A 27663-nucleotide genomic window follows, 5' to 3' on the forward strand; every position below is an offset into this window, starting at 1 on the left:
AATCAAACACGTCCAAACAAACATGTGCAATCAAACATGTGCAATCAAACACGGGCAATCAAACATGTGCAATCAAACACATTCAAACAAACATGTGCAATCAAACACGTCCAAACAAACATGTGCAATCAAACACGTCCAAACAAACATGTGCAATCAAACATGTGCAATCAAACACGGGCAATCAAACATGTGCAATCAAACACATTCAAACAAACATGTGCAATCAAACACGTCCAAACAAACATGTGCAATCAAACATGTCCAAACAAACATGTGCAATCAAACATGTGCAATCAAACACGAGCTATCAAACATGTGCAATCAAACACGTCCAAACAAACACGTCCAAACAAACATGTCCAAACAAACATGTGCAATCAAACATGTGCAATCAAACACGGGCAATCAAACATGTGCAATCAAACACGTCCAAACAAACATGTGCAATCAAACATGTGCAATCAAACACGGGCAATCAAACATGTGCAATCAAACACATTCAAACAAACATGTGCAATCAAACACGTCCAAACAAACATGTGCAATCAAACACGTCCAAACAAACATGTGCAATCAAACATGTGCAATCAAACACGGGCAATCAAACATGTGCAATCAAACACATTCAAACAAACATGTGCAATCAAACACGTCCAAACAAACATGTGCAATCAAACATGTCCAAACAAACATGTGCAATCAAACATGTGCAATCAAACACGGGCAATCAAACATGTGCAATCAAACATGTCCAATCAAACATGTCCAAACAAACATGTGCAATCAAACATGTGCAATCAAACATGTGCAATCAAACATGTGCAAACAAACATGTGCAATCAAACACGGGCAATCAAACATGTGCAAACAAACATGTCCAAACAAACATGTCCAAACAAACATGTGCAATCAAACACGTCCAAACAAACATGTGCAATCAAACATGTGCAAACAAACACGTCCAAACAAATACGTCCAAACAAACATGTCCAATCAAACATGTGCAAACAAACATGTCCAAACAAACACGTCCAAACAAACATGTGCAATCAAACATGTGCAAACAAACACGTCCAAACAAACATGTCCAATCAAACATGTGCAAACAAACATGTGCAATCAAACATGTGCAATCAAACATGTGCAAACAAACACGTCCAAACAAACACGTCCAAACAAACACGTCCAAACAAACATGTCCAAACAAACATGTGCAATCAAACATGTGCAATCAAACATGTGCAATCAAACACGTCCAATCAAACACGTCCAAACAAACATGTCCAATCAAACATGTGCAAACAAACATGTGCAATCAAACATGTCCAAACAAACATGTGCAATCAAACACGAGCTATCAAACATGTGCAATCAAACACGTCCAATCAAACACATCCAAACAAACATGTCCAAACAAACATGTGCAATCAAACACGTCCAAACAAACATGTCCAAACAAATATGTGCAATCAAACACGAGCTATCAAACATGTGCAATCAAACACGTCCAATCAAACACGTCCAAACAAACATGTCCAAACAAACATGTGCAATCAAACACGTCCAAACAAACATGTCCAAACAAATATGTCAAAACAAACATGTGCAATCAAACATGTGCAATCAAACATGTCCAAACAAACATGTGCAATCAAACACGCTCAAACAAACATGTGTAAACAAACACGTCCAAACAAACATGTTCAAACAAAAAGGAGCAATCAAACATGTGCAATCAAACACGGGCAATCAAACATGTGCAATCAAACACGTCCAATCAAACACGTCCAAACAAACATGTCCAAACAAACATGTGCAATCAAACACGTCCAAACAAACATGTCCAAACAAATATGTCAAAACAAACATGTGCAATCAAACATGTGCAATCAAACATGTCCAAACAAACATGTGCAATCAAACACGCTCAAACAAACATGTGTAAACAAACACGTCCAAACAAACATGTTCAAACAAAAAGGAGCAATCAAACATGTGCAAACAAACATGTGTAAACAAACATGTCCAAACAAACATGTGTAAACAAGCATGTCCAAACAAATATGTGTAAACAAACATGTGCAAACAAACATGTGTAAACAAGCATGTCCAAACAAACATGTGTAAACAAACATGTCCAAACAAACATGTGTAAACAAGCATGTCCAAACAAACATGTGTATCAAACATGTGTAAACAAACATGTCCAAACAAACATGTGTAAACAAACATGTCCAATCAAACATGTGTAAACAAACATGTGTAAACAAACATGTGATACTGCTGCAAACCAATAACAAAACAAAAACAAATAAAAGTTTCTTCTTCTTACCTACAAATGTCACATATGCTGCCCAGGTTTAACTAGGAAGTAAAAGGATGAACTTCATCCAAAAACCTCCCCAAAAACCTTAAGTACGTTGCTTTGTTCCCATTATGTTTCCTAAGAATACATGTTAAACATTTAATCTTAATCTAATATGACATAAAACAGCTCTGATCCAACTCTCCCACTTAGAACACAACATCTTACCGGAAAGAAACCTCAAAAACACGGCACTGACATTGAGTAAGTCTTTTGAAATGTTCTGTAGGTCCAGGTCTGAAGTGAGGGAGGCGACCGCTGAGAAGTGCTGAATGAACGGATGGAAACGGTGATACACAAGTACAGTCATTTGTTTGACTATTATTCTTGCATTCTTTGAGGGAGGTGTTTTGTGGGTCTTTTGGGGAGTATTAAGGAGACACCATTCATCTTTATCTTATCTCAAACCTGTGCTCTTCACAAACGAGCTGTGAGAGATGCTTCACGGACAGAGGATAATTCACTTATAACAAGACCAGGATCTCACGCCATCTGATGTTTGGATAAAGAGGGCCATGTTTTAGCTGGTAGAATAAGCAAATGTTTTTTTTATAGATATCGTCATGATCAAGAATGTTTCCTCTGTGAATTACTTCTAAAATAAAACATCTTTGCAAAGAATTTCTCTCATTGAAAAAAAACTAAATAAAATCCAAGTGGGTGAACCGTTCTAGTAAGGTTTAAACTAATGTGTAGTTCACAAGTTAAGTGGATTGTTTTGGACATTCTTCAAATACAATTAAAATAATAATAAATAAAAACACTTGACACAGGTTAGATTAATCATTTTACTACAACTAAAAGAAAATAATTTAAGAAAGTACAAATTTTATCCCAGTTTAGCCTTTTTTGAGCTTTATAATTTTACTCCTTGATTGTAAATAATGACAAAACAATGTTTTCATCAACTCAAAAACTGCTGCTTGATTGGTTTAAACAGTCGTTTATATTTGAAACAGGTATTATCCCATCAAATAAAGTCAAAATGAGATCATCATAAAACAAGATAAGATTAAGATTTTAGGTTGAAGGTTTGAAATCAATGCCTGAAATGTAAAAATAAATAATAATAACTAATACATCCAATTGTCAATTCATTAAAATGGCATTCAACATTTCGGTCAAAGCATTTTTACGAGACAAATAAGTGACAGAACCTCCAGAAAACACACACAGCGAAAGCAACTGTGAAAGAAAAGATGAACAAACAAAAAGTATGAAGTTCTCACACAAAAGTGAAGTGGGTCCATTTTACCATTTTACTTTTGTGTCTGCCTCCTGCTTGTGCCTGAAATGTTCCACAGTATGACTTTAAATTTGTCCATGTTGCTCAAAAATGGCTCTGAAAACCTGCTTTCTTACATCACGTCTAGATCAGGGGATTTTTTTGTTAGCCCTTAGGTATCTGTCTGCACTTGTATCCTTAATAAATATGACGTGAGAGGAATTAAATAATAGATTCAAATAGCCTATATTTGACAGAAAAGTGATATTTTAATTGAATAGAATTTTTTAATTTCACACCAATGATCGTGGGCCGGCCCTCCGCTACTTGCCTGGATTAGAATATGGCCCTCAGAGGAAAATAATTGAGATTCATTTAATACCAAACTTCGGTTAAAGCAATGACACCGCCATGGAGACAGGCTGGTGTCAGAACCTCCACCAGAAAAGTGACAGAATGTACCTTTATTTAATCCCAATACTTATGCACGTCCAAGTATAAAAGATGTGATTGATGCTGTGCTATTTCTGTCCTCGCATTTCTGAGCATGTGACCAGTGTAATTTCAGTCCTTTGAAATTGGCTACACTTTGTTGAATTGCCCTTTAAATAACACAATGAACACAATCAGAGCCGTTTTAGATTTGAACATACTTAACAATGCACGTCCCTTTCAATTTAAAAGCAGCCAGCAACATTAAAACCCCAATTTGTACACTATTTCAATCAGAATCCACATTTTCTGCAGCGTTTCTTCATGCAAAGCGACACAAGCATGTTCTGTCCCTGGTTACGACCGAGTTCTGGTCCCAGACTTGGGTCATTCCTGGTTAAGTCTTCCACTTCTGGTTTATTTCTGGATTTTCTAGTTTTTGGTTCAAACAATTTTAGCCAAAACAAAAAAACGAAAGAAAAAGATATTCTCTAAGACTCTTGACATCTTCAGCCAAAATGTTTCTGTAAATTAACTCTCAGCAGATTCAGCAAAACGTATGAATATTCAGGAAAAAAATGCATGTCCACACTTGCCTGTTTTTACCGTTTTTAGTAAATAATATATAATAAAAAACCTTTAAAACAAGTTATTGAGGCCCAAACCCAGACAGACAACAACAGTGGGTCAAAATCCAGGTCTGAAACATCCCACGCCCGTTAAACGCCCCGTAATTAAAAAGTGTCTAGCAACATTAGCGGCTTGTGGCGTGTCTCGAGCCGCTCGGAGCTAATTAGCCGACGCTAACGACCGGCCCGGGGATTAAACAGGGATCTAATGGCAGATGTGGCACACCTCAACTCTGCTGTTACCTGTTCGTCTGGCCCCGCCCTCCAACACCTGTCTGAGGCCAAACAAAACAGGATTAAAGGAAATAAGTGGCTAGTGCAAAGAAAAGAGGGGATTCTAGCTTGATGGTTGTTCTTTTGGGTCATGTGTACACTGTAAATCAGCTGCTTCTTTACATTTTTAAACTTATATTCAAGTAAGCTATAGTTTTCTTCCAGTATTTCTCATTCTGTAGTTCAGGGGGTTCACCGATTCCTCTGCAGTTCAATTATTTGTTGAATTTAGAGTCTATTTAATCCACATTTATGTGTTTAGTTCTTGTTTCGATCTAGTGATGGTGTATACCTGAAGTTTAGCCTTCATTAAGACCATGAACTGTTTTTTTGATCAGGTTTAGATCTGATGGTACTCGGAAGGTGGTGTTTGATGTTAAATGGTGCTGCGATTCAGAATAATGAGCAATTCGGACTGTTGTACTGGTATTTGAAACTAAAAAATAATGGAAAAAGGTCCTCACAATATTGAAAATGATTACATTTTAACTAAACTAAATTATTATTATTTTTATTTAAAGAATGAACATTTCTCTCTTTGAATTAAACTACAAATGTGCTTTTCTGTTTTGTTTAGCCTACATGACACCAAACTAAAACGTACAGTTTGAGGACTGTTTTAATTGAATTGTTGTTGCTATTCACTGACAACTTTAGGCAAAAAGTTTTTTTTCTTACTGAAATAAATTCAGAAATACCATCTCACCGTGATTTCGTTCGCCTTGCCACAGATCTACTGGAACTAGTTTAATGCCACGCTGTGGAACATTTCAGACAATACAATGACATTGTGTTTGCATCACTATTACAAGTTCTCAGACTGAAAAAGCCCTGTATAAATCCAGTTAATAGATGCACTTAATGATTATTGAGCTTCCTGATTACATCGTAACTTCATGTGTTTAACGGGACCTAATGGAGGTTCGGTCAGACACGAAACGTTACCTCCGGCTGCTTCACTCGGCACAGTTTAGAGCCAATAAGGGCGTAATCCAAACATGTGGAGGATAGAAAAGTCCCATTGTTTAACAGAAAGTATTGAGTTCTTTCCTTTTGGGTCAAACGTCACACGCTCTGCCTCCTGTTCCAGGTCGGGACGTCCCATAACGGAACGGCTTCTAACGTTTTAACCTGTCAGTTTTTTTACACTGACACAAACCAAATGCAGAGGAAACAGAACATAGATACTTATGTGGAAGAAGAGGGTTATGCATGTCTGACTAAACGTTTCTTATTCATTGTTATGATCTGATGGATATTTTCACTGTAAATACCACCAGTGTAAGGCCCTCGATTGGCCCTCGGCTTCGTCTGATTCATAACACGGCCCCTGGTTAAAGGTGGTATGGACGGAGAAAGACAGTTCGAGCTGACGCAGAAGTGGACAGAAATCTACGGGAGACGAGAGATGCGATGCGCTCCGTTGCGCTAATAAACAAAAGCACGTGTGTGTTGTATCAGTCCACACGGGGGAGTGGCATGCGCACTTCCGCCTGCGTTCTCAAATCGCCGAAAAATCGTCCATACCGCCTTTAATAAAAAGTCTGGACACCCCGTTTCTAGATAGAGAATAGTTAAAAATAACGTGCATTATAGATGAAAGTCCTAAACTGTTTACTCTTCTATTGATTTGATTTAATAATGCCACTGTCTTTGTTATAAAAAAAGATCTTTACACATGTTTTACGATCTCTTTAGTTCAGATAACAATAATCAAACTACTTGTTGACCCATTTTTAGAATAATTATTGCAGTTCTAAAGTTAATGAAGAGTTTAACTGTGGCATACAGAGGCTTCTTTATATTTTCTCAACTGCAGCTTGAACAGAACTAAAAAATAAATACAAAGATACTGCATTAAAAAAATTGAGGTTATTCTTTGAGTATCTACATTTTTACCTCCTCGATATGTTGGTTGATCTGTCCATTGCTACATTTTTTATATGAGTGACAGTCCCATCTACATTCTGTTCAAACACAGAAGGGTCTGGAATCGGACCATACGGGACGTTAAAAAAGCTCTCCTAACATGGGACGGTCCAAACACAGCCTCCAACATTCGTATTCATAATATATTGTATTCTTGTGACAGTAAGAACAAAATATATTACTTCATTTACCTCAGTTTTTCAGTTATTTTCCTTTGTTTTTTCCTCACAAGCCGCCATCTTTGTTTAGACATGAACGGACCATGCGTTTTTCTGATTGGTTAATCCGCCGGTCGGTCACGCCCTTTTTGAAATCAGGGAAATGGGATATAACTCACTCCAGACCAAGTTTCTAAGGTGGTTGTCAGGGGTCTCATTTATAAAAAATTACATGGAATTCTTACTAAAATCGTAACGTAACGGATAAAAACGCAAACTTCCACAAACGCAGCTCGTCTTCCGAAAACCCTGATGGAGCTGATGAAGTTCTGACTTTCTGGACCCGACGTTTTGTGGATCCCGATCGTAACGTGTAAAAAAGTCACGTACATCTCGGTCCGTACGCGCTTTATAAATGAGACGTTTCAGACTGTAAATTACTTACAGAGGAAGTTGAAATATCTATGATTTTAAAACACCGTCCACAAAGTGTCGCGACCTGTTTTGAATACGGTGAAAAGTACGTCGTTCCAAGGCTTGTTTAAATAATGAGCACATTTCACACACTAGTAAGTAACTTGCAATAAAAATGTAACGGTTATTGATGTGATTCATTTGTTCCGTCAACATTTTTTTTGATAATTTCCAAGTATATTTTGGTCTGAATCAGAGCTGAAAAAACAAACCACACATTTCATAATATGACCTCCAACATGTTTTTTTTACTTTTAACTATTTCTCTCTTATCGAGTACAACTTCTCGGCACTCGTTGTAGTTTTTGTGTAATTAAAAAAGCAACAATAAAAACTGCCCAGATTCTTTTCTGGTCTTCATTCTTTTGAGGATTCGTTGGTCCGGCGCCAAAACTAACTTCACCTTCGCTGGAAATTCCACGCTCTCCCTGAGTTTAAGAAAACAAACACAGGACTTTTGTGAACTGACTAAAACCAAACAGCGTAAAGACGTTGGAAATGCAAACGTCAAGGATAAAGACGTGGTCGAAAGGTTGAACTCGTCTTGAAATTATTTGTTTTTAATCTTGAAACCTTGAATTTGCAGATAATGTACATTCCATTAGAAACTGTGGTGAGTAAATGTGGCTTAGATTTATCTTGTCACTTTGAATCCTCAACAAAAATACTGACCATAATCGGATTTCCAGAGTTATCTGATTATTGAAATGTCACATAAACCGTTGCGTCTGATGTGAATAATCGGATTTCTTCTGGAAAATGACACAAAACATGGCAAACTAACGTGACAAAGACAAAAAACGACAGAGAAATCATTAATAAATTCAAAGCATTTTCATTGTACTTTCAGTTACTCTAAGACTATTGGTCGATCAGATTTAATTATCGTGTTATTGTCAACTTGTTTCGACGTCCGCTGACAAACCTGTTCGACGACACACGCTAGAGCGGAAAGAAAGACTGCAACTAATTAGTTTGAAGTACTTTTGATTATTTTAGAGGTCATAATAAAAGCACAGTGGCAGAAAGTAGTTATACACGTGATGCGACCCAACAAAAAGCCATGCCAAAACATGACAAAAACAGTTCAAAAAAGGTTAGAAATGCTCTGTACAGTCTCTGGAACATCTTTTTTTTTAATTCCAACCAATCCAATTTCGACAAACGCAACGGGGGGCCACAAGTCGACACCGGCCCCCGCGTTACGGAAACACGACGGTAGGAAGCGCTCGCGGTTTATACTCCGCAGAGTACGGTATAAAAAGGCATCGTTCGCGTGGTTGGCGTTCGAGCGCTTCAGGATTTACAGCCCAAAAAACGAAGAAAAACACCAGGCGCGTCCCATTAATCGATAGTGTAGTGACTTAACCCTTTCGACAGCTTTCGACACACAATTTCAGAAAATACATTACAAAAAAAACACAGGGATGCTACAGAAAACAGAGTCGAAGCAGAACATGTGGAGGAATCGTAGTTTGAAATCGAGTTTTTGACCAAACAGTCGAATCCTTCTTCGTCTCTGAACTGTCCAAATTCTGATTGTCATTTATTTATTTTCCATTTTGCAAAGAATTGCTTGAGTTTTGCCAACATACAAAGTCCGTGAAGATGAGATCACAATCAAAGATTCCGAGTGAGTAACTGCAAACATAAATACATTTTTAAAGAAATGGTCAAACAGACTCATGATCGTGTTTCATAAAATCGTAATGTGAAGTATGTTTTTAATAAAATCAGGAGAAAAGTTAATTTCCTTTGTGATTGTGATAGTTTGATTTGTCTTTGGCGTGAAATCTATTTTCTGACTAGACTCCAGAAAATGTTTATTGAATATTTAAATTAGGACTGTACACTATTTGAAAAGATTGTGATGATTTGATTTCAGTTCTATTTAATCTATAATGTCTTAATTTCACAAAACCATCAACAAAACAGAGATCAAATAAAAGCTAATTTAGAACATTAATAAATACAATCTGCCTTTTTCATTTAAAAACACACATTTTCAGTTAAAAAATCAGTACATTTCTGTCAGAACATTAGCGTTTTTGCGATACATTTAGTTTGATATCGACACTTTTATTGCACAGTCCTAATTTCAATAATCCATCAGTTACAAATCACAATGAATCCGATTACGTAGATGCTGCAGCCCCGGCGCGTCCCGAATCCTCTCGTAACGATATTTACAAACTCCAACCCGACCGAACCCCGGGACAAACGCCGGGACAAACGCCTCATTAAAAAACCCTTTGAAGCAGGAGGTGAAGGTGGCTACGCTCAGAAGGAGAAGTGGACCTGAAAGTGGCGGGGGAAGAGGAGCAGGCGGCCCCTCACTGTCCGTTGGGCGCGCTCGGGGCGGGGCTGGTCCCGTCCACGTTGGGCGGCTGCACGTTGTCGGCCAGGTTGTGCGCGTGCTCCAGGAAAAGGTCTTTGAGCACGCTCAGTTCTTTGCTCAGGAGCTTGATCTTGGCCTCCAGCCGCTCGTTCTCCTCCTTGAGCTCGTTGACCCGCTGCTGTGTGTCCATGGCCTTCTGTTTGCTCCTCATGCGGCTCTTCTTCACCGCCAGGTTGTTGCGCTCGCGCCGCTGCCGGTACTCGTCGCTGTCCTTGTCGGCCTGGGTCTTCTTCATCTTGCTGGGGGGCGAGGCTTCTCCTCCGGGCGATAACGGGATGGCAGGGACCACCTGGGGCACCAGTAGGGAGAGAGGGCACGATTAGAGCAACATGAGAAATGAGCCAAAGGTCAGGACTGTTTAAAATCTAACAAATAAAAGACTGAAATATGGTGCTTCTGGACAGAGAATATTTACCAATAAAGTGAGAGGGAAAATCAGAAATGATTCATTCTTTTTTTACATTTTGATTTATTGATGCCACTTTATTTGTTATCAAATATATAAAAGGTATTTTCATGGTTTTAGAGTCTGTTTAGTCTAGATAACAACTATGATGATCAAAATATGAGTATAATTCATTTTTAATGTTCAATCATTGCAGGTTTACTGCACGATATACTGCAATCAAACCAAAATCTAAATTGCTATTTGAGTTGGCACGATTATGAAATCGCAAAGATTGCAGTTATTTAGATAAATGACTGTCCTCGGCAAAGAACATTCTGTCCCTTTATAGAACGAGCTCGTACCTGAAGTTGACCTCTATCAACATGTTCTGAAGGGCATTGGATTCTTGAATTAGTTTATCAGTTCATACTTCAGTCTTCTCTCAAATGTTAGTTATTGTCGTTTCCAATGTGCACTAAAGAGATCACACAAATCTAATCTTATCTCAGCACATTTTATCCAACTCATACAGTCCAAGACCAAGTCCTAATGCATATGATTCAATAAGTACTTTGACGACACATTGTTTTATTCAGACCAACTAAACCCTCACACGCTGCATTCAAACACCGCAGGCTTTTACTGGGACTCAAACCTCTGACCATCCTCTGACCTGCTTCATTATCATTTTATTGTACACATTTTCATACTTTTTACTGTGTTATGTGCCAGAGATTACTGTTCAGTCTAGTTGTATCAGGACTAATTTCTTCAACTTGTTGGTCCGATGCTAACATGACTTGACAGCCAGTTGCACGTAGCGGGTTGTGCGTGTAGCAGGTTGTGCGTGTAGCGGGTTGTGCGTGTAGCGGGTTGTGCGTGTAGCGGGTTGTGCGTGTAGCGGGTTGTGCGTGTAGCAGGTTGTGCGTGTAGCAGGTTGTGCGTGTAGCGGGTTGTGCGTGTAGCGGGTTGTGCGTGTAGCGGGTTGTGCGTGTAGCGGGTTGTGCGTGTAGCGGGTTGTGCGTGTAGCGGGTTGTGCGTGTAGCGGGTTGTGCGTGTAGCGGGTTGTGCGTGTAGCGAGTTGTGCGTGTAGCGAGTTGTGCGTGTAGCGGCTTATGCGTGTTTCAGGTTGTGCGTGTAGCAGGTTGTGCGTGTAGCGAGTTGTGCGTGTTGCGGCTTATGCGTGTAGCAGGTTGTGCGTGTAGCAGGTTGTGCGTGTAGCGAGTTGTGCGTGTAGCGGGTTGTGCGTGTAGCGGGTTGTGCGTGTAGCGGGTTGTGCGTGTAGCGGGTTGTGCGTGTAGCAAGTTGTGCGTGTAGCGGGTTGTGCGTGTAGCGGGTTGTGCGTGTAGCGGGTTGTGCGTGTAGCGGGTTGTGCGTGTAGCAAGTTGTGCGTGTAGCGGGTTGTGCGTGTAGCGGGTTGTGCGTGTAGCGGGTTGTGCGTGTAGCGGGTTGTGCGTGTAGCGGGTTGTGCGTGTAGCGGGTTGTGCGTGTAGCGGGTTGTGCGTGTAGCGAGTTGTGCGTGTAGCAGGTTGTGCGTATAGCAGGTTGTGCGTATAGCGGGTTGTGCGTGTAGCGGGTTGTGCGTGTAGCGGGTTGTGCGTGTAGCGAGTTGTGCGTGTAGCGGGTTGTGCGTGTAGCGGGTTGTGCGTGTAGCGGGTTGTGCGTGTAGCGGGTTGTGCGTGTAGCGGGTTGTGCGTGTAGCGGGTTGTGCGTGTAGCGGGTTGTGCGTGTAGCGGGTTGTGCGTGTAGCGAGTTGTGCGTGTAGCAGGTTGTGCGTATAGCAGGTTGTGCGTATAGCAGGTTGTGCGTGTAGCAGGTTGTGCGTGTAGCAGGTTGTGCGTGTAGCGAGTTGTGCGTGTAGCGAGTTGTGCGTGTAGCGAGTTGTGCGTGTAGCGGGTTGTGCGTGTAGCAGGTTGTGCGTGTAGCGAGTTGTGCGTGTAGCAGGTTGTGCGTGTAGCGAGTTGTGCGTGTAGCAGGTTGTGCGTGTAGCAGGTTGTGCGTGTAGCGAGTTGTGCGTGTAGCGGCTTGTGCATGTAGCGGCTTGTGCGTCTAGTGGGTTGTGCGCGTAGCGAGTTGTGCGTGTAGCGAGTTGTGCGCGTAGCGGCTTGTGCGTCTAGCGGCTTGCGCGCGTAGCGGCTTGCGCGCGTAGCGGCTTGTGCGCGTAGCGGCTTGTGCGTTACCTGTTGTAGGGAGGAGGCGTGTGGCTGGCTCTGGATGACGCTCACGCCGTTGTGGTCAGAAGTGGGGAGTTTCGTCTGCTGCCGGCTCATTGGGCTGTGCTGACTTCAGGAGAGATCTGACCCGAGGCCCTGCTGCTGAGAGGAAGAGGACACACAGACGCACTGGTCCTGGGTGACGCCTAAATACAAACACAAATACACACGAGCAGAAGGAATGTCATTCTTCAGGAACCATTACATTTATCGTGACAGATTTACTCTAAATCGAGCTTGTGTCATAATAAAGTGTATCCTCCCTGAACTACGACCATAAGTTCCATTATCATTATTATCATGACTATTTTGTAAGTACTTCATATCATTTTTTTAAGGATTTCTTGGCCCGTAGGACAAACTTGTGGAAATGAGAGTGAGAGCAGGGAGGACATTGAGCAAATTGTGTCATGACTCACGACACTGAAGCTGGAGCTGCTGCTTTAAAACACAATGGATAAAGTTCCGTGATCTGACTGAGCAGGACAACAGTGAGTTAATTTATACAGATCTATCAGAGGATAAACTTGTATCTTAAATGGAACTTCCTGGTAAAATAATATTAAAACAAAATTAATTAAGTAAACATTTTCTATATGTGTCGGTGTAATCCCTCATTTTCTATATGTCAATATTTCTATATACTATTCATATTTTGGGAAATCACTGGGCAAATATCACTTCATTATTGGGCAGGGCTGTGCGGTACATCATGATTATTGGTCTAGTTGATTACTAAAATGTTTTAATTGAGATAATTAACATCAACAAGTGTGTGTTTAATGCACCTTTCCTCGAGTGGTGAAGGTTCTTCAGATTGTACTTTTCATGCAGAGTTTGTTTACAACAGTATTTCTACTTTCACATCAGTTTGCTTTGCTTTATTCATTTTAGTTGCGCTGATGCTCCACCTTCTCTATAAGCAAATAATTGTGATTTCAATTATGATTTAAATAAATGTTTTTCCAATAATAAAGCATTCTTATCATCGAGCTCGGCTTTGTGTCGTCAGATCAACACAACCCGCTCCAGACTTTAAAGATGTTAAATAAACTCTAAGTGTTCATACCTCTACACACACCTGTTTGAATGTGTGAAAAACAAAAACACAATAATCACCCTAATTTAATCTGGCTATAAAACAAAAAACAGCTGTACAAAAATGTAAAGCAAATACAAAATGAACGTAAAAGGAATGTCTGTTTGGATAATATTGCAACTGCTATTTTGGCAATACATTTAACTTAATCTATTACACATTAATTGCAAAAGGAGACAGAAACATGTAGTGTAATCTTCCAAACAAGTTATATTACTTGTCATTTTATAATTCATTCACATTATGAACAGGAAAAAGAACCTCCACTGTTACATTTAGCTCATTTATGCCTGATAATGCAACAATAGATGAATATTGACGTATTAAATCGCCAATATCGCCCACAATCCCTCATCCGATCTAGAAAATAACACAAGTCCAAAGCTTTCTAACACTAAATTACATTCTGAGCATGTTTTGGACCGCTCTGCAGTGCACCTCCACCTCCACCGACTCTGACCTCAATCCATCCATCACCGGCTGCGTGTGCGTCAAACAGCAGCGTCCCCCCCGCACACATCCCCCTCACGCACACGTCCCCCTCACGCACACGGCCCCCTCACGCACACGGCCCCCTCACGCACACGGCCCCCTCACGCACACGGCCCCCTCACGCACACGGCCCCCTCACGCACACGGCCCCCTCACGCACACGGCCCCCTCACGCACACGGCCCCCTCACGCACACGGCCCCCTCACGCACACGTCCCCCTCACGCACACGTCCCCCTCACGCACACGTCCCCCTCACGCACACGTCCCCCTCACGCACACGTCCCACTCACGCACACGTCCCACTCACGCACACAGCCCCCTCACGCACACAGCCCCCTCACGCACACAGCCCCCTCACGCACACAGCCCCCTCACGCACACAGCCCCCTCACGCACACAGCCCCCTCACGCACACAGCCCCCTCACGCACACAGCCCCCTCACGCACACAGCCCCCTCACGCACACAGCCCCCTCACGCACACAGCCCCCTCACGCACACAGCCCCCTCACGCACACAGCCCCCTCACGCACACAGCCCCCTCACGCACACAGCCCCCTCACGCACACAGCCCCCTCACGCACACGTCCCCCTCACGCACACGGCCCCCTCACGCACACGGCCCCCTCACGCACACGTCCCACTCACGCACACGTCCCCCTCACGCACACAGCCCCCTCACGCACACAGCCCCCTCACGCACACAGCCCCCTCACGCACACAGCCCCCTCACGCACACAGCCCCCTCACGCACACAGCCCCCTCACGCACACAGCCCCCTCACGCACACAGCCCCCTCACGCACACAGCCCCCTCACGCACACGTCCCACTCACGCACACGTCCCCCTCACGCACACAGCCCCACTCACGCACACAGCCCCACTCACGCACACGTCCCACTCACGCACACGTCCCCCTCACGCACACGTCCCCCTCACGCACACGTCCCCCTCACGCACACGTCCCCCTCACGCACACGTCCCCCTCACGCACACGTCCCCCTCACGCACACGTCCCCCTCACGCACACGTCCCCCTCACGCACACGTCCCCCTCACGCACACGTCCCCCTCACGCACACGTCCCCCTCACGCACACGTCCCCCTCACGCACACGTCCCCCTCACGCACACGTCCCCCTCACGCACACGTCCCCCTCACGCACACGTCCCCCTCACGCACACGTCCCCCTCACGCACACGTCCCCCTCACGCACACGTCCCCCTCACGCACACGTCCCCCTCACGCACACGTCCCCCTCACGCACACGTCCCCCTCACGCACACAGCCCCCTCACGCACACAGCCCCCTCACGCACACAGCCCCCTCACGCACACAGCCCCCTCACGCACACGTCCCCCTCACGCACACGTCCCCCTCACGCACACAGCCCCCTCACGCACACAGCCCCCTCACGCACACAGCCCCCTCACGCACACAGCCCCCTCACGCACACAGCCCCCTCACGCACACAGCCCCCTCACGCACACGTCCCACTCACGCACACGTCCCCCTCACGCACACGTCCCCCTCACGCACACGTCCCCCTCACGCACACGTCCCCCTCACGCACACGTCCCACTCACGCACACGTCCCACTCACGCACACGTCCCACTCACGCACACGTCCCACTCACGCCCCCCTCACGCACACGTCCCCCTCACGCACACGTCCCCCTCACGCACACGTCCCCCTCACGCACACGTCCCCCTCACGCACACGTCCCCCTCACGCACACAGCCCCCTCACGCACACAGCCCCCTCACGCACACGTCCCCGCGCTAATTGGCTTCTGTATTTAACTCTGTACGGGCCAATTAGCGGCTCGCCTGCTGATTGGCCCGCGAGTATCCAGGCGGCAGTCAGCTGAGGAGCGGGAGTAGGCGGAGGCGCAGGGGTTTGGCGTGCGCACAGTGTTGCCCGGTGTTGCATCATCGCAGCCAGGCTTCTCTTCTGCCTATAGCGGGGGGTGTGTGTGTGTGTGTGTGTGTGTGTGTGCGCGTGCGTGTGTGGGGGGGAACTCCGGAGTCATGCGGGACTAAGCAAAAATCACACTTTTGTACCGTGACTTTTGAACAACTGACCCCTGTAAAAAGGCGAGCGTTGACGCGTGCGTAAAAGTCGTGCCAACTCGGTAAACACTTGATTTCCGGGGGGCACTTTCGTAACTTTTGATCCACCTCGCACACGATTTGCCCGTTCTGGTCGCCGCATTGTCATTTTAACGGCTCGACCGGTCCCGTAGAACCACATTCACACGCGGCACAAGCGATCGTTTCACTTTCTGATTCCGGTAAACTAGGCGTTTTTGACCGGGCAGCTAGCCAGAGTATTAGCATCCAGCGCTAACCTACCCCAAAACGCTGATTTATCCTCGTTTTTGGCCCCGATTCGACTCGTAAAAGCGGTTTACCTTTACTAAGCGATGAATACGTCAACCCTCCGCCAACGTGGACGACTTATGGTGGAAAGTTTAGTGATAAATCCGTCTGTGGCCGCTCGGAGATGTTTTTGTTTGGAACATGGCAAGGACTGGATTGCGAAATCGCTCTGCCCATGTACGGCAATGTCTACGCACAGCCAATCACGGGGCCGGAGGCGGGAGCATGGCGGAGTAGTGGCCAATCGGGTGTCGGGAAGAGACGGAGTGATGCAATGCGCGGAGTGATTGGCGTCTGCGTGAGCCAGTGAGATGTGTGCACGGGTTTTGGTTGTATTTATGTAATATGTGTGTATGTTGGGTGAGTTCATACGTGCGTGACTTCACCGGTGTGTAATAACCACGGCCGTCATCGCGAGAAAAGACTGGAACTACAGACACACCTGGGATTTTAACACATTGTTTAACTCATACATGTGTTGAATTTTAAAAGGTTTGCCGCAAAACTACAGCAGACGTTTCCTTGTCACAAAAAAACAGACTCAAAACAATGTAAACAAACAGGCGTGGTCTCGTTCCATTATGTTATTGAATAGTTATAACCTACACTGTTTAATTTATTCCCCAAAAATATCATTGGTGTTTAAACTGTTCTTATCAAAGTGATTAACGGTGATGCAATTAAAGGAATGACTAAAAATGGTACATGATCACTCAAAATCTCATCAGTATCAGTTTTTTTTTGGAGTTAAAAGAATGATCTGTTTTCTGTCCGATCAGGATCCCTCTGTACAGCAGTTTGCATGTCACTTAATTCATCTTAAACGTTCAGAAATCAGATCAAATAATCTCATTTTGGTGTATGTGTAAGCATAGCAGAAGCAGAAATGGACTTGAGTAAAAAATAAAACAAAAATAGTGGTTACAAGGTCAAATTGAAATTGAAACCATTTGAGATACAGTACCTCGCGCATTACAATATAATAACAAACTAAAAATTGGTACAATTCAGAATAAATTAAAGTAGCAAAGTACAAACCAACTAGCTTTCCTTTATACTCGAGCAGAATGGGGTTTGGTTTCGGGTTGTATTAATGATAAAATATAGTAATACAAATAGTAATGTTATCATTAAACTGGTAGAACAAGATGGAGGTTTTCAGTTCTAGCCCATTTCCAGAGAGCAGGAAAGTCACCATCAGTTGTCCTTTAATTGTCGAAGAAATAAACAATATAGGCTAATTTATTTATTTAAGATGTAAGAAGTTTAATCACTCTATGAAAATGACTAAAAGCATTTTAACAATTTACTTAAAACTTTACTGTAGCTAAAATTAGGCCTATTTGTTTAATGGTAAAGAGTTGCTCCATAACTCGTTTGCATCCATCCAATCAGTTTTTCAGAAAGTATGAAATTGAATGGCAGTTTTACTTCTGGAACCAGAAAACCTCAACAGAGATCCATGCGGCTCACGGAGTCAATTTCCTGTTTATTTTCAAAAAAGCATCACACACTTAAAACATAAAATTTAGCAAATGGAAAAAAAATATTTAGGGGTTGATAAAGTTTCAAAGCAAGATTTTTCAGAAGTCGTAAGGGGGAAATGGAAAATTTACTTCTGCAACACACTAACTTATGTCTGTTAAGTTGTACCAAAATTGTTTTAAGTGCATTACATGAACCTTTTTTTCCGCATCTGAAGGTAACATTTTTCTAAATAAAATAAAACTTGACTTTGAATTGAAAGCATTGAGAGCGCTGCAATAGTAACTCTACATCTTATGGCGCTTAGAAACAATGGGTAGTAAACAATAACAAACCACATGTAGATTAATGAGCGGTGAACAATGACCTTGTGAAATGAATGAATGATATTGTGTGTGTGGTTTGATGGATGTTGTGCGTGCTGAGTCATGTGAGCGATCAGCGCCGTCGTCTCAGAGTTAAGATTCATGTTTGCTCTAGTATCAGACAAAGGTCAATGTGCACACGCCTCTCTTAGTCACTGATGTGAGAGAGCCAAAGGAAAGCCTGTTCAAATACTGAAGAAATAAGGACCAAGACACATAAATAGGTCAATTATATGGACTTTTCATTTCAAGAAGCAGAAAAGAAACTGTCTTGCACTGTTCACTGTTTATTGACTTTATTGTCCCTGTGGGAAAATGTATATTTATAATAACTACACCTTAAGTAGCCTTTACAAAACATGAACAAAGACTTAGTTCATAATGAATACATTGTTTGTTAAGATGATTCAAGCTTAATGTCCATATGAAGGATCTTCTGTTTTTCTAAAGATGACCTGTTTGGTGGTGTAACATGTGGTAAATATTTATAATTGTTTTACCTCTGTTAAGTTGTAGTTTCTGAAGACATTTTTGAAAAATAAGAGTTTAAAACTACAGGAAGTAGAGCTGAGTTCTAAAACAGAATCCGTCTGTGATGTCATCAATGTGTGATATGACGGTAAACTACTGTTGTAGCCACAGCTGCCCTGAGGCAGACTGATGGAAGCGAGGTTGCAAATCTCCACGTTCGGCTCCTTGGTATAAATCAGAATCGAACCTCCAACCTTTGGGTTGGTGGACGAGTGCTAAACACGGCCCCTTGTTTAGTCACGCCTGTATTTGTCCATTATTGATTCATTATCAGTGAAGTCTCATAGAGACAAGTAGGTGGAGGACCCTCCACCAGAGAAAAAGTTCCACAGTGCTCCTTTAGTTGATTCAAAGGTCCAAGGCTCCTTCAGTGCAACTGAGCGTTCAAATATCATTCCTCTACATTAGGTCTTAGGCTTAGCGCTTTTCTTTGTTCTGAATCTTGATTGTCTTGATCTGCTTTGAGTTTCCAAAATGTGCAACTGGCAACAATCAACACTGGGTTCAAACGGTGAATCGAAGGGTAAGACCTGATAACCACTGAAATGATTTAATTCAACTCAATATATTTTTGTAGAACCCAACACCACAGCAACAGTCGCAGGGCTTCAAAAAGTTATAAAGAAATAGTAATCACTCAATAAAAGACAAAAGAGGAATTTTTGGTCCCGACACAATTAAAATAAGTAAGTGTGTTTCACAGAATAGTCTTTACTGTGAAATTTAACTTTGACACTATAAAACATTAAAAAAGCCCATAGTTTTCACATTTATAAAAAAATTGTAAAATGCTGTTAAGATCCACTGCCTGAATAATATTAACCTTTGAGCCACACGGGCCCCTTTAAACAGGTTGTGCTTTAAAAGAACTATTATACTCAAGTGCAATACTGTGACACAATCACCCTTGGTTTTCTGTCCATATAAAAGCTGTAAATAAGAGTGTTATTATAAAGATTTTAAGAATGATTTCAATGTTATCTGTTTTTATTATTATACTTCTGTGCCTAATATGTATTGCAACACTGAAATTTCCCTATTGAGGGACAAATAAAGGTTATCTTATCTTAACTTATCATGGCACACTATCTTTACACTCTCAAGCACTTAAAGTTGGGGTAACTTTATAACGATACATTTTGTTTTTTCTCCCAAAAGCATAAGTTTGTGACAAAAATGAGTCTGCTGAGTGCTGTCTGCATCTAATAATACAGTATATAGTTGCATTTCAACATCTGAAAAAAGCTGTTCTAAAACTAAAATGAACGTGGATATTAACGATGAGTCAAAGTGTTTAAAACCTAAACTTCCTCCTGTCGCAGGGGTAAAATCAGGTACCGCAGTATTCATTTTGTTATTTCAGTAAAAGTACAGATACACAAGCAGAAAATGACTCAAGTTAAAGTACATAATCCACTCAAATATACTGAAGTACCCTTTAAAAATGAACTAGTAAAGCGACAAAAGTAGAAATCTGAAACAAAATTGTGCTTCTTTTGTTCAACAGAAATATTGCAATAAATTTCCGATATATTTTCTTCTGTTTTATATTTGCGTGTTTGCTCCCGTTAACACAAAACTATGAACGTGCAGAAGAAATAAGCCATTTCAGGTGGTTTCAAACGATTACGAAAAGTATAGGTTATTTTACTTTTAAGTCAAGGTACAAATGCAGTGCAGAAAGTACAGATACATCAGTTTTACTTTTGTACTTTGTTACTTTCTCCCAATAAGCCAGCAAACGTGCCTTTATGCTCAATTGTGCAGTTTTGATATCGCCAGATCTCATTCGCGCTGTGACCGAAAGAGGGCGCTCCAGTCCACGGATCCCGCTGCGCGCTCTGCCGCGCGCCCGGGCGCTCTCACCCTGATCCACCCTGAGGAAGGCCTGAGATGAACCCCGCGGTACTTGGGCCCCGGACAGTTGGGCCCCTCTCTCCCCCACTCCCCCACTGGCCCCTGCCTTTATCTCTCCCCCCCTCACTCCGGCAGAGTCGTGTCAGAGCAGGTAAAAGCTGTGATAATCATGTGGAGTGTGACAACGTTTCCCAACTCATTCAGTCCGGAGAGTTTTATTGGGGGCTGTTTATCTGATAGGCGCGCATTTATCTGTTTGGCACAAGTCCAACGAAGGGATCAAAGGTTATTTTTCGCCCTAAATACGTCACTGAGAGGGGACTAGGCTACGTTTGTCAGCTTTGGCTTGGAAGAAACCCGCGCGCTTTTACGCACCGTCCATGCTCGATCTGTGCACGATTTTAAGCCTATGATGCATGGAGGGCGCGTTCACTCTTTTCACACATTTTTACCACGTCAAAAACGAAATCGTGCAGGACTCGACCCGAAACTCGACCCGGGCTGTAGATCAGGGCTGAACGCGGAGCAGACCGGGACCGAGCCAAGTCTACATCAGGAGTAACATTGGGTTAATTTAGGACCAAGCCATGACACTCTAAATGATCTAACAAAACATATGGACAATTATTTGCTAAAAACACATATTAACCAAATAAAAATGAAAAAAAAAAAAAAAAAATCAAATAAAAAATAGAGATACAATGAAAGAAGGATATCGATTATTATTTTTTGACGCCAATTAAATAAAGAAGTTCAGATCATGTCATACAGTTATAAATGAGAAATAGCCGAACTCAATAGGATCGGATAATAAGCTTTTATCAGACATAATCATTACTAAGCCGTGCATTCATCTTTATGTTGCAGTGTAGTGTCTGTGCAGAGTGAGTAAGTTAAATCCAAGTCTGACCCGGCTGTGCGCGCGCCCGCCCCGCCCATCCGCGCCGCTATATAACCACAGTTTGACAGCTCGCCGTTTACTGAGCAGGAGGGATCTACCGCTGCTCCCGAGCCGCTCACCTTCCCCTCTTCTGCCCTCAACCGACAAAAAACACACACACTTGTCAAACGCGGCTCTGACACTCTTGACACTTTGGGTCTGAACTTCCGAGCGGCCGCGCGCGGACTTTTTTTCCACGCACTTTTGCAGAACTCGGAATTCCACAGCCGGAGCTCTTTGGCCATGCACGCCCGGGTTTAGATCCTCCATGGAGCTGTCAAACCTGTACGAGGTGGCGCCGCGGCCCCTGATGAGCAGCCTGACGCACGGCCTCCACCACAGCCAACAGCAGCAGCAGCAGAACCCGCAGCACCACCAGCCGCACCAGCCGCACGGCCAGCAGCAGCCAAACCCCGGGGACTTCGGCGGAGACATCGGGGACCACGAGACGTCCATCGATCTGAGCGCGTACATTGACCCGTCCGCGTTCAACGACGACTTTCTGGCCGATCTCTTCCACCACAACTCGCGGCAGGACAAGCTGAAGGCGATGAACGCGGAGTACGAGCAAGTGCAGTGCGGCCCCACGCAACAGCAGCAACAGCAGCAACAGCAGCAGCAGCAGCAGCAGCAGCAGCAGCACTACATGTCTGGGTACATGGACTCCAAGTTAGAGCCCATGTACGAGCCGCGAATCAGACCCGTGGCAATTAAACAAGAGCCACGCGACGAGGACGATCTGACCCACGCGATGCCCCCGACGTACCACCACGCGCAGCCGTACGCCGGACACGCGCAACAGGCTCAGCAGCAGCAGCAGCAGCAGCAGCAGCAACAGCAGCAACAGCAGCAGCAGCAGCAAATGCCCCATCTCCAGTATCAGATCGCTCACTGCGCGCAGACCACCATGCACCTGCAGCCCGGGCACCCGACCCCGCCGCCCACGCCGGTCCCGAGCCCGCACCACAGCCACCACGGGCACCCGCACCTGCACGCGGGCAAGATGCTGGACCGCAAGAGCAAGAAGAACGTGGACAAGAGCAGCGTAGAGTACCGGCTGCGGCGCGAGAGGAACAACGTGGCCGTGCGTAAAAGCAGGGACAAGGCCAAGATGCGTAATTTGGAGACGCAGCATAAGGTGGTGGAGCTGTCCACGGACAATGAGCGGCTGCGGCGCCGGGTGGAGCACCTGACCCGGGAGCTGGACACGCTGCGGGGCATCTTCAGGCAGCTGCCCGACGGATCGTACAAACCCATGGGCAGCTGAGAGCGCGCGGGAGCTGGTTTTTTTTCTTTTTTGACGTGAAGACAGGGACATTTTTGTGTGACTCTGTGGTGCTTCGCTGTGGGTGAACTGTCCCGAAATAGGTCTTAATCCTTAACCAGGACTAGACTTGGACCAGGGCTAAAGTAAGTCAGCATTTTATAGCACTGAATTGGAATAGCACCTGACTCAACTGTATTGACTCTCAATTTGATTTTTAAAAAAGGAACATGTTAGGATTAAATTAGGACATAACAGACACAATCTTATACAAGTTAGCTGCCAAAACTAGGCAATCCTAAAACAGGAGGAGAGTCGAAGTAAGCAAGAAAAGCTTTAAATTGATTAAATTGAATAGGACTAAATTGAATAGGACTAAAAGTATATGGACTAAAATTAGGACATGCCATACAAGATCTAATAGAAGTTACATGCCAAATTCAGTGCAAACAAAACTAAACCGAGCCTTAACCATGAACCAAACAAGACCAGCACGGCACTGGGACAAGACCTGTTTTGTGGGACAGAAATGGCACAGACAGAGAGCCCAAGACTGCAGCTAGACTGGTGAATTTAGACTGAAAACACAGTGCGAAAACTGCCTGTTACTGACACCAGAGCAGCAAATTCCACATTTTAACGTTGCTGTTGAGATGGGATGAACTGGAACACTGCCAAAAAGTCGGTTCTTCATTTTTTTCTTTTTTTTTACAAGCTGTGCAGGACCAATCAATCAGCAGAAGTGCGACGGGACAACTCGAAACGACAGAACTGGAATCCACGCCGGCGCACGTCATGTATTATAAACTGTGGCAGATTCTTTGTGTGCCTTTGTGTCTTTTGAGTGTTTTGTGCGAAGCCGATAAGCTGGCGGTCGCCCTTTGCACGCCTAAAGAAGTGCCTGAAAACTCATTGCGTTAAAAACAACAACAACAACAACAACAACAACAACAACAACAACAACAACAACCATGTACCACTCATCTGTAAGTGCAGCTATTGTAGGCTGGGCATGGCATGTTCATTGACAATCATATTTTATTATATTTTTTTAAATAAATGTCTATATTTGACTTGCTGAAACGCTAGTGCACTCTGCTTGCTTCTAAAAAAGTTCATTAAAGTTTAAGTTCTGGTCGCACGCTATCGTTGTTTGTGTTTCCAGTTCGCCGTGTCTCGTTTGAAAAGTACACGGAGAATATTCATGCAGCTTCTTCTCACCGATTCTGTTTGAACCCGCCAAAACAAAAAAGCTGTTTTCTTTTTTTGTTTCTCGTGTACTTCCTGAAAAACGTTCCACAAATTCAAATGTGGTCAGTGGTTTTATTGTATGTGTGTAAAATATATATTATATCAAGATATTGTAATGTTATTATCATTGTCCGATGCTTTTATGTCAATGCCAAAGTGAACCGAACAATACAAACGACTGGAACTGAAACTGTGGTACCTGCTTTATTTATAAGAGCTGTTGAAAAAAGAACACGCATCTCGACAATGTCTTTTTTGATAATCTTAAGAGTATATGTTCTTTGACTTGCTATTTTTGCATAAATCCCGATTGAAATTGCACTTTGCCTTTGACAACATGTAAAAGACAAGATCTCATGGAGTTGACCTGTTTGTAACGTTATTGCAACTACTTCTATCATCCTCATTTGTAGATATTTGGAGTGGTAAAAAAACCCTTAAGTTACAGAAAATGAATGTTGTAGAATTCAACGTGATCGAAACAGGTTCAACTAGAGGAAGTGACAGACAAATTTGGCATCAAAGCAGCCTCCAGTGACCTAAAAAGCAGCAATCAAGCCAAAAATTGCATTCCACTTCCACATTTTAACATAATTCTTGGCATTTTGTTGCAAAGAAAGGCTTCAAAGCATTTTATTAGAAACGCTTCTCCGCTCATAAAACCATAATCCGCGCTTACAATCAACTTTGTATTTTCAATTGAACCTTTCCCTAGGTTCAACAAATATAACTTTTTCCTACCAATGCAATACAAACCAATGTGATATATGTACCTGGAGATGCTCGTTTTACACAGAAAGGTAGTAAAGCGTGTTCTTCTGTCTGCACTATGAAGTAAAGCACAGTTTGTAAATGGCACATCGTGGGTACCGATCCGAAAACGATGCACCTCTGTGTTGTCGAGGTGCAATCAGTCAGGTTCACGTGACGTCGTTTTAAAGTTGCCATTGTTAAACGCGGAGCTGGAGGGCAAGTTATTTGGAATTGTGTAGTCGAAGTTGCCGTTTAAGGCTCAAAATGTGAGCGTTTTGAGCCGCTTTACGGTTCATACGTTTGTAATTACTTGGCAAATCCACGTGAAACGAGAACTAACGCGCACACACGAACAAAGCTGACTGCAGTATTAAAAACGTCTTTAAAAACACTAGCACAATCAAATCTATGCAACCGACACGTGACAAAAACGTTTGCGTCGTTCCAAAACAGCGAATCGTTCATATAATCTGCCCTCCATCTGCAATTCTCACGTCAAATTCCAGAAATTTGTGACCGCAACCTCTGGAAAATTCTGTAAAAGTGACAAAAATGTGAAAGGGTTCATGCAACGGTTTCTCCTTCCTCACGCGGTGCCTTCTGTAGAGAGCAACGTTCTCTTTCACCCACAATCTCTCATGTTGTTCAATGTTGTTTGGGGTTCAATTGTACAAACGCCTATATAAATATGAAAGTATATATATGAATACCAAAAATCTGGAGTATAATAAAGAGCTTGTTTTATTAATCAACCTGTCATTTGCTTTTTTCCCCCTAAACCTAAACGATCCAAGCCTCATCCATGTTTTATCGTTTCGTCCATATCAGACAAAATAGACGCTCAGGTGGTCGATGTTCAGAACGTTTACATTTCTGGATTGGGTTTTGGCAAGCAGCCGTCGTCAGATCTTCTTTCTTTCTTTCTTTCTTTCTTTTGTTGAACTGCAGAGTAGGAGATGATATATTGCCTTGACATGTTTCGACGGTAACCTCTGCCCTCGTCATCATCTCGTACCTTGTCGTCTGACGAAAACGAGAAAACGATTCCACGGAGAAGACGAGATGAATGTTCTGAAGCTGTTGAGAAGCTGCAGTTTTCTTGCAGCGTCCCGGGTTCTGACAGAAGGACTGCACTGAAGGATGGGTCAAATGCAGCAGAATGAAGCCAGTGAAAGTGCTTAAAGGTGCACTGTGTAACCTTTCTGCTCTTCCCCATGACGATGTTACATTTTACTTACTTATCCAAGCAAGTGACAGCTTCAGGCCACATTACAGGTCAGATCTGTGGAGAGGCTTGTAGTGAGAATCTGTGTTCTAAAGTAGTTTTTAGACAGTCCATTTTAGACATTACATACATGATCTATTTAGAGTACCGGTATTGTATTCTGAATACTTTTACACAGAGTTACATTATATTGTGGTGTAAAAACATGACATTTATGCTGCTCATTTGAGATTAAAAAATTCAATTTCCTTAGTTAGAACTTGTAAGATCAAATATTGCACCGTCTTCCTTTGGTTTTGAGAAAGTATAACCTCGTGCCCAAAGTATCGAAAATCAGATACTACCGGTATCAATACTAAAACTAGATACCGGTACTCATATGAGAAAGTAAAAATGACATAAACAGGTTTTTCTTATTTTTGAGCTTTTTCAAAACTAGTTTAAGACCAAATTGTTTAATAAAGGAAGTAGACTTATTAAATTCGTATCGAGAATCAAGTCAGTTCCTCATTATCGAATTTGAGTTTGATAATTTAGTATCACGACAACACTACCCCCAACACTGCTCGTAATGCTCTAAAGATACAAAAGATACGTTTAAAGCTATACTGCAGTACATTACAATCAAATCTCCATGGTCACAAGCAGGTAGCAGACCAGAAAAAGTTACATAATGCACCTTTAATTTTGTAGTTCAGGAAAACACATTTTACTCCATTTTCAATTCATTTTTGAATTAATTTGCCTGATGCTGCTTATATTTTTTAAGCATTTTTATTGAACGAGAACCGTGGGAAACAACTGCCCCGCCCACTTTTTTATTTTAATAGTGATCAACAGATTGTTTAGGTTTATCGTTTTACTTCCTGTAAAACCAAAACTCTAATATCAACAATGTTTTATTTGATGAATACAAATATTGTTGAATTCATGTTTAGAGAGTCAAAAAAGTAGTTTATTTTGTGTAAATTCTGCAGAAACTCTGGATAGAATGAGTGTACCTGGTGTGATGTCACTTCCTGTCATTCTCAACAGATAATTTTTTAACTTTTCTCCACAAATACCTACTCGCTTGGTGGAAAATTATAATTTATATCTTCAACAGGTACAAATACATCAGATTAGGTCGATATCATAAAGATCTGTCACACGCCCTTTAACCCTTTCATCGTTCAATGTTTTCCTGGCTATTGTCGGTGTCAGTGTCAGTGTTCGAGCTGCACATATGCAATAACAGTTAGAGACCACCAGCCCCTCAGGTACACAGTCATACTTATGTCAGCTCGCAGAAAATATCCTCTGACAGACGCACAAATGCAACAAGATCCGATTAAACAACAAAAACCTGATTGTTATTCCAAAAAACGGCCAGGTATAGGGTTTTATTTACAGCGCTCGGAGCCAAAGTACGTAGAGAACCGTTGTACGAATAATCAGGAGCGGTAGAAAATAAGAAAGTTGGACAGCTTAAAGCGCCGCCAAAAAGTCCAAAAAGTAAACACAAAGCAGGTTGATGGAAGCACGCAGCTGGC

The 27663-nt window shown here is 42.9% G+C and overlaps 2 protein-coding genes across 2 annotated transcripts; one reads left to right on the forward strand and one right to left on the reverse strand.

The window, feature by feature from the left end:
- Window positions 1-9499: 9499 nt before the first annotated feature.
- On the reverse strand, window positions 9500-16653 carry cebpg (CCAAT enhancer binding protein gamma). The gene is made up of 3 exons (XM_072465400.1): window positions 16493-16653; window positions 12455-12633; window positions 9500-10175 (listed from the first exon to the last, which is right to left on the reverse strand). The coding sequence occupies exons 2-3, from the start codon at window positions 12542-12544 to the stop codon at window positions 9822-9824; spliced, it is 444 nt and encodes a 147-aa protein (XP_072321501.1). The 5' UTR covers window positions 12545-12633; window positions 16493-16653; the 3' UTR covers window positions 9500-9821.
- Window positions 16654-21851: 5198 nt separating this feature from the next.
- On the forward strand, window positions 21852-25658 carry cebpa (CCAAT enhancer binding protein alpha). Its single transcript, XM_072465235.1, is given in 3 exon segments — window positions 21852-21964; window positions 21967-22031; window positions 22033-25658. Coding segments are annotated over 3 exon segments (996 nt in total). The 5' UTR covers window positions 21852-21906; the 3' UTR covers window positions 22906-25658.
- Window positions 25659-27663: the final 2005 nt, after the last annotated feature.

Source organism: Eucyclogobius newberryi, unplaced genomic scaffold (genome assembly GCF_026437365.1).
Source record: "Eucyclogobius newberryi isolate DKJ021-1_F unplaced genomic scaffold, fEucNew1.0.hap1 SCAF_5, whole genome shotgun sequence".
Lineage (NCBI taxonomy): Eukaryota > Metazoa > Chordata > Actinopteri > Gobiiformes > Gobiidae > Eucyclogobius > Eucyclogobius newberryi.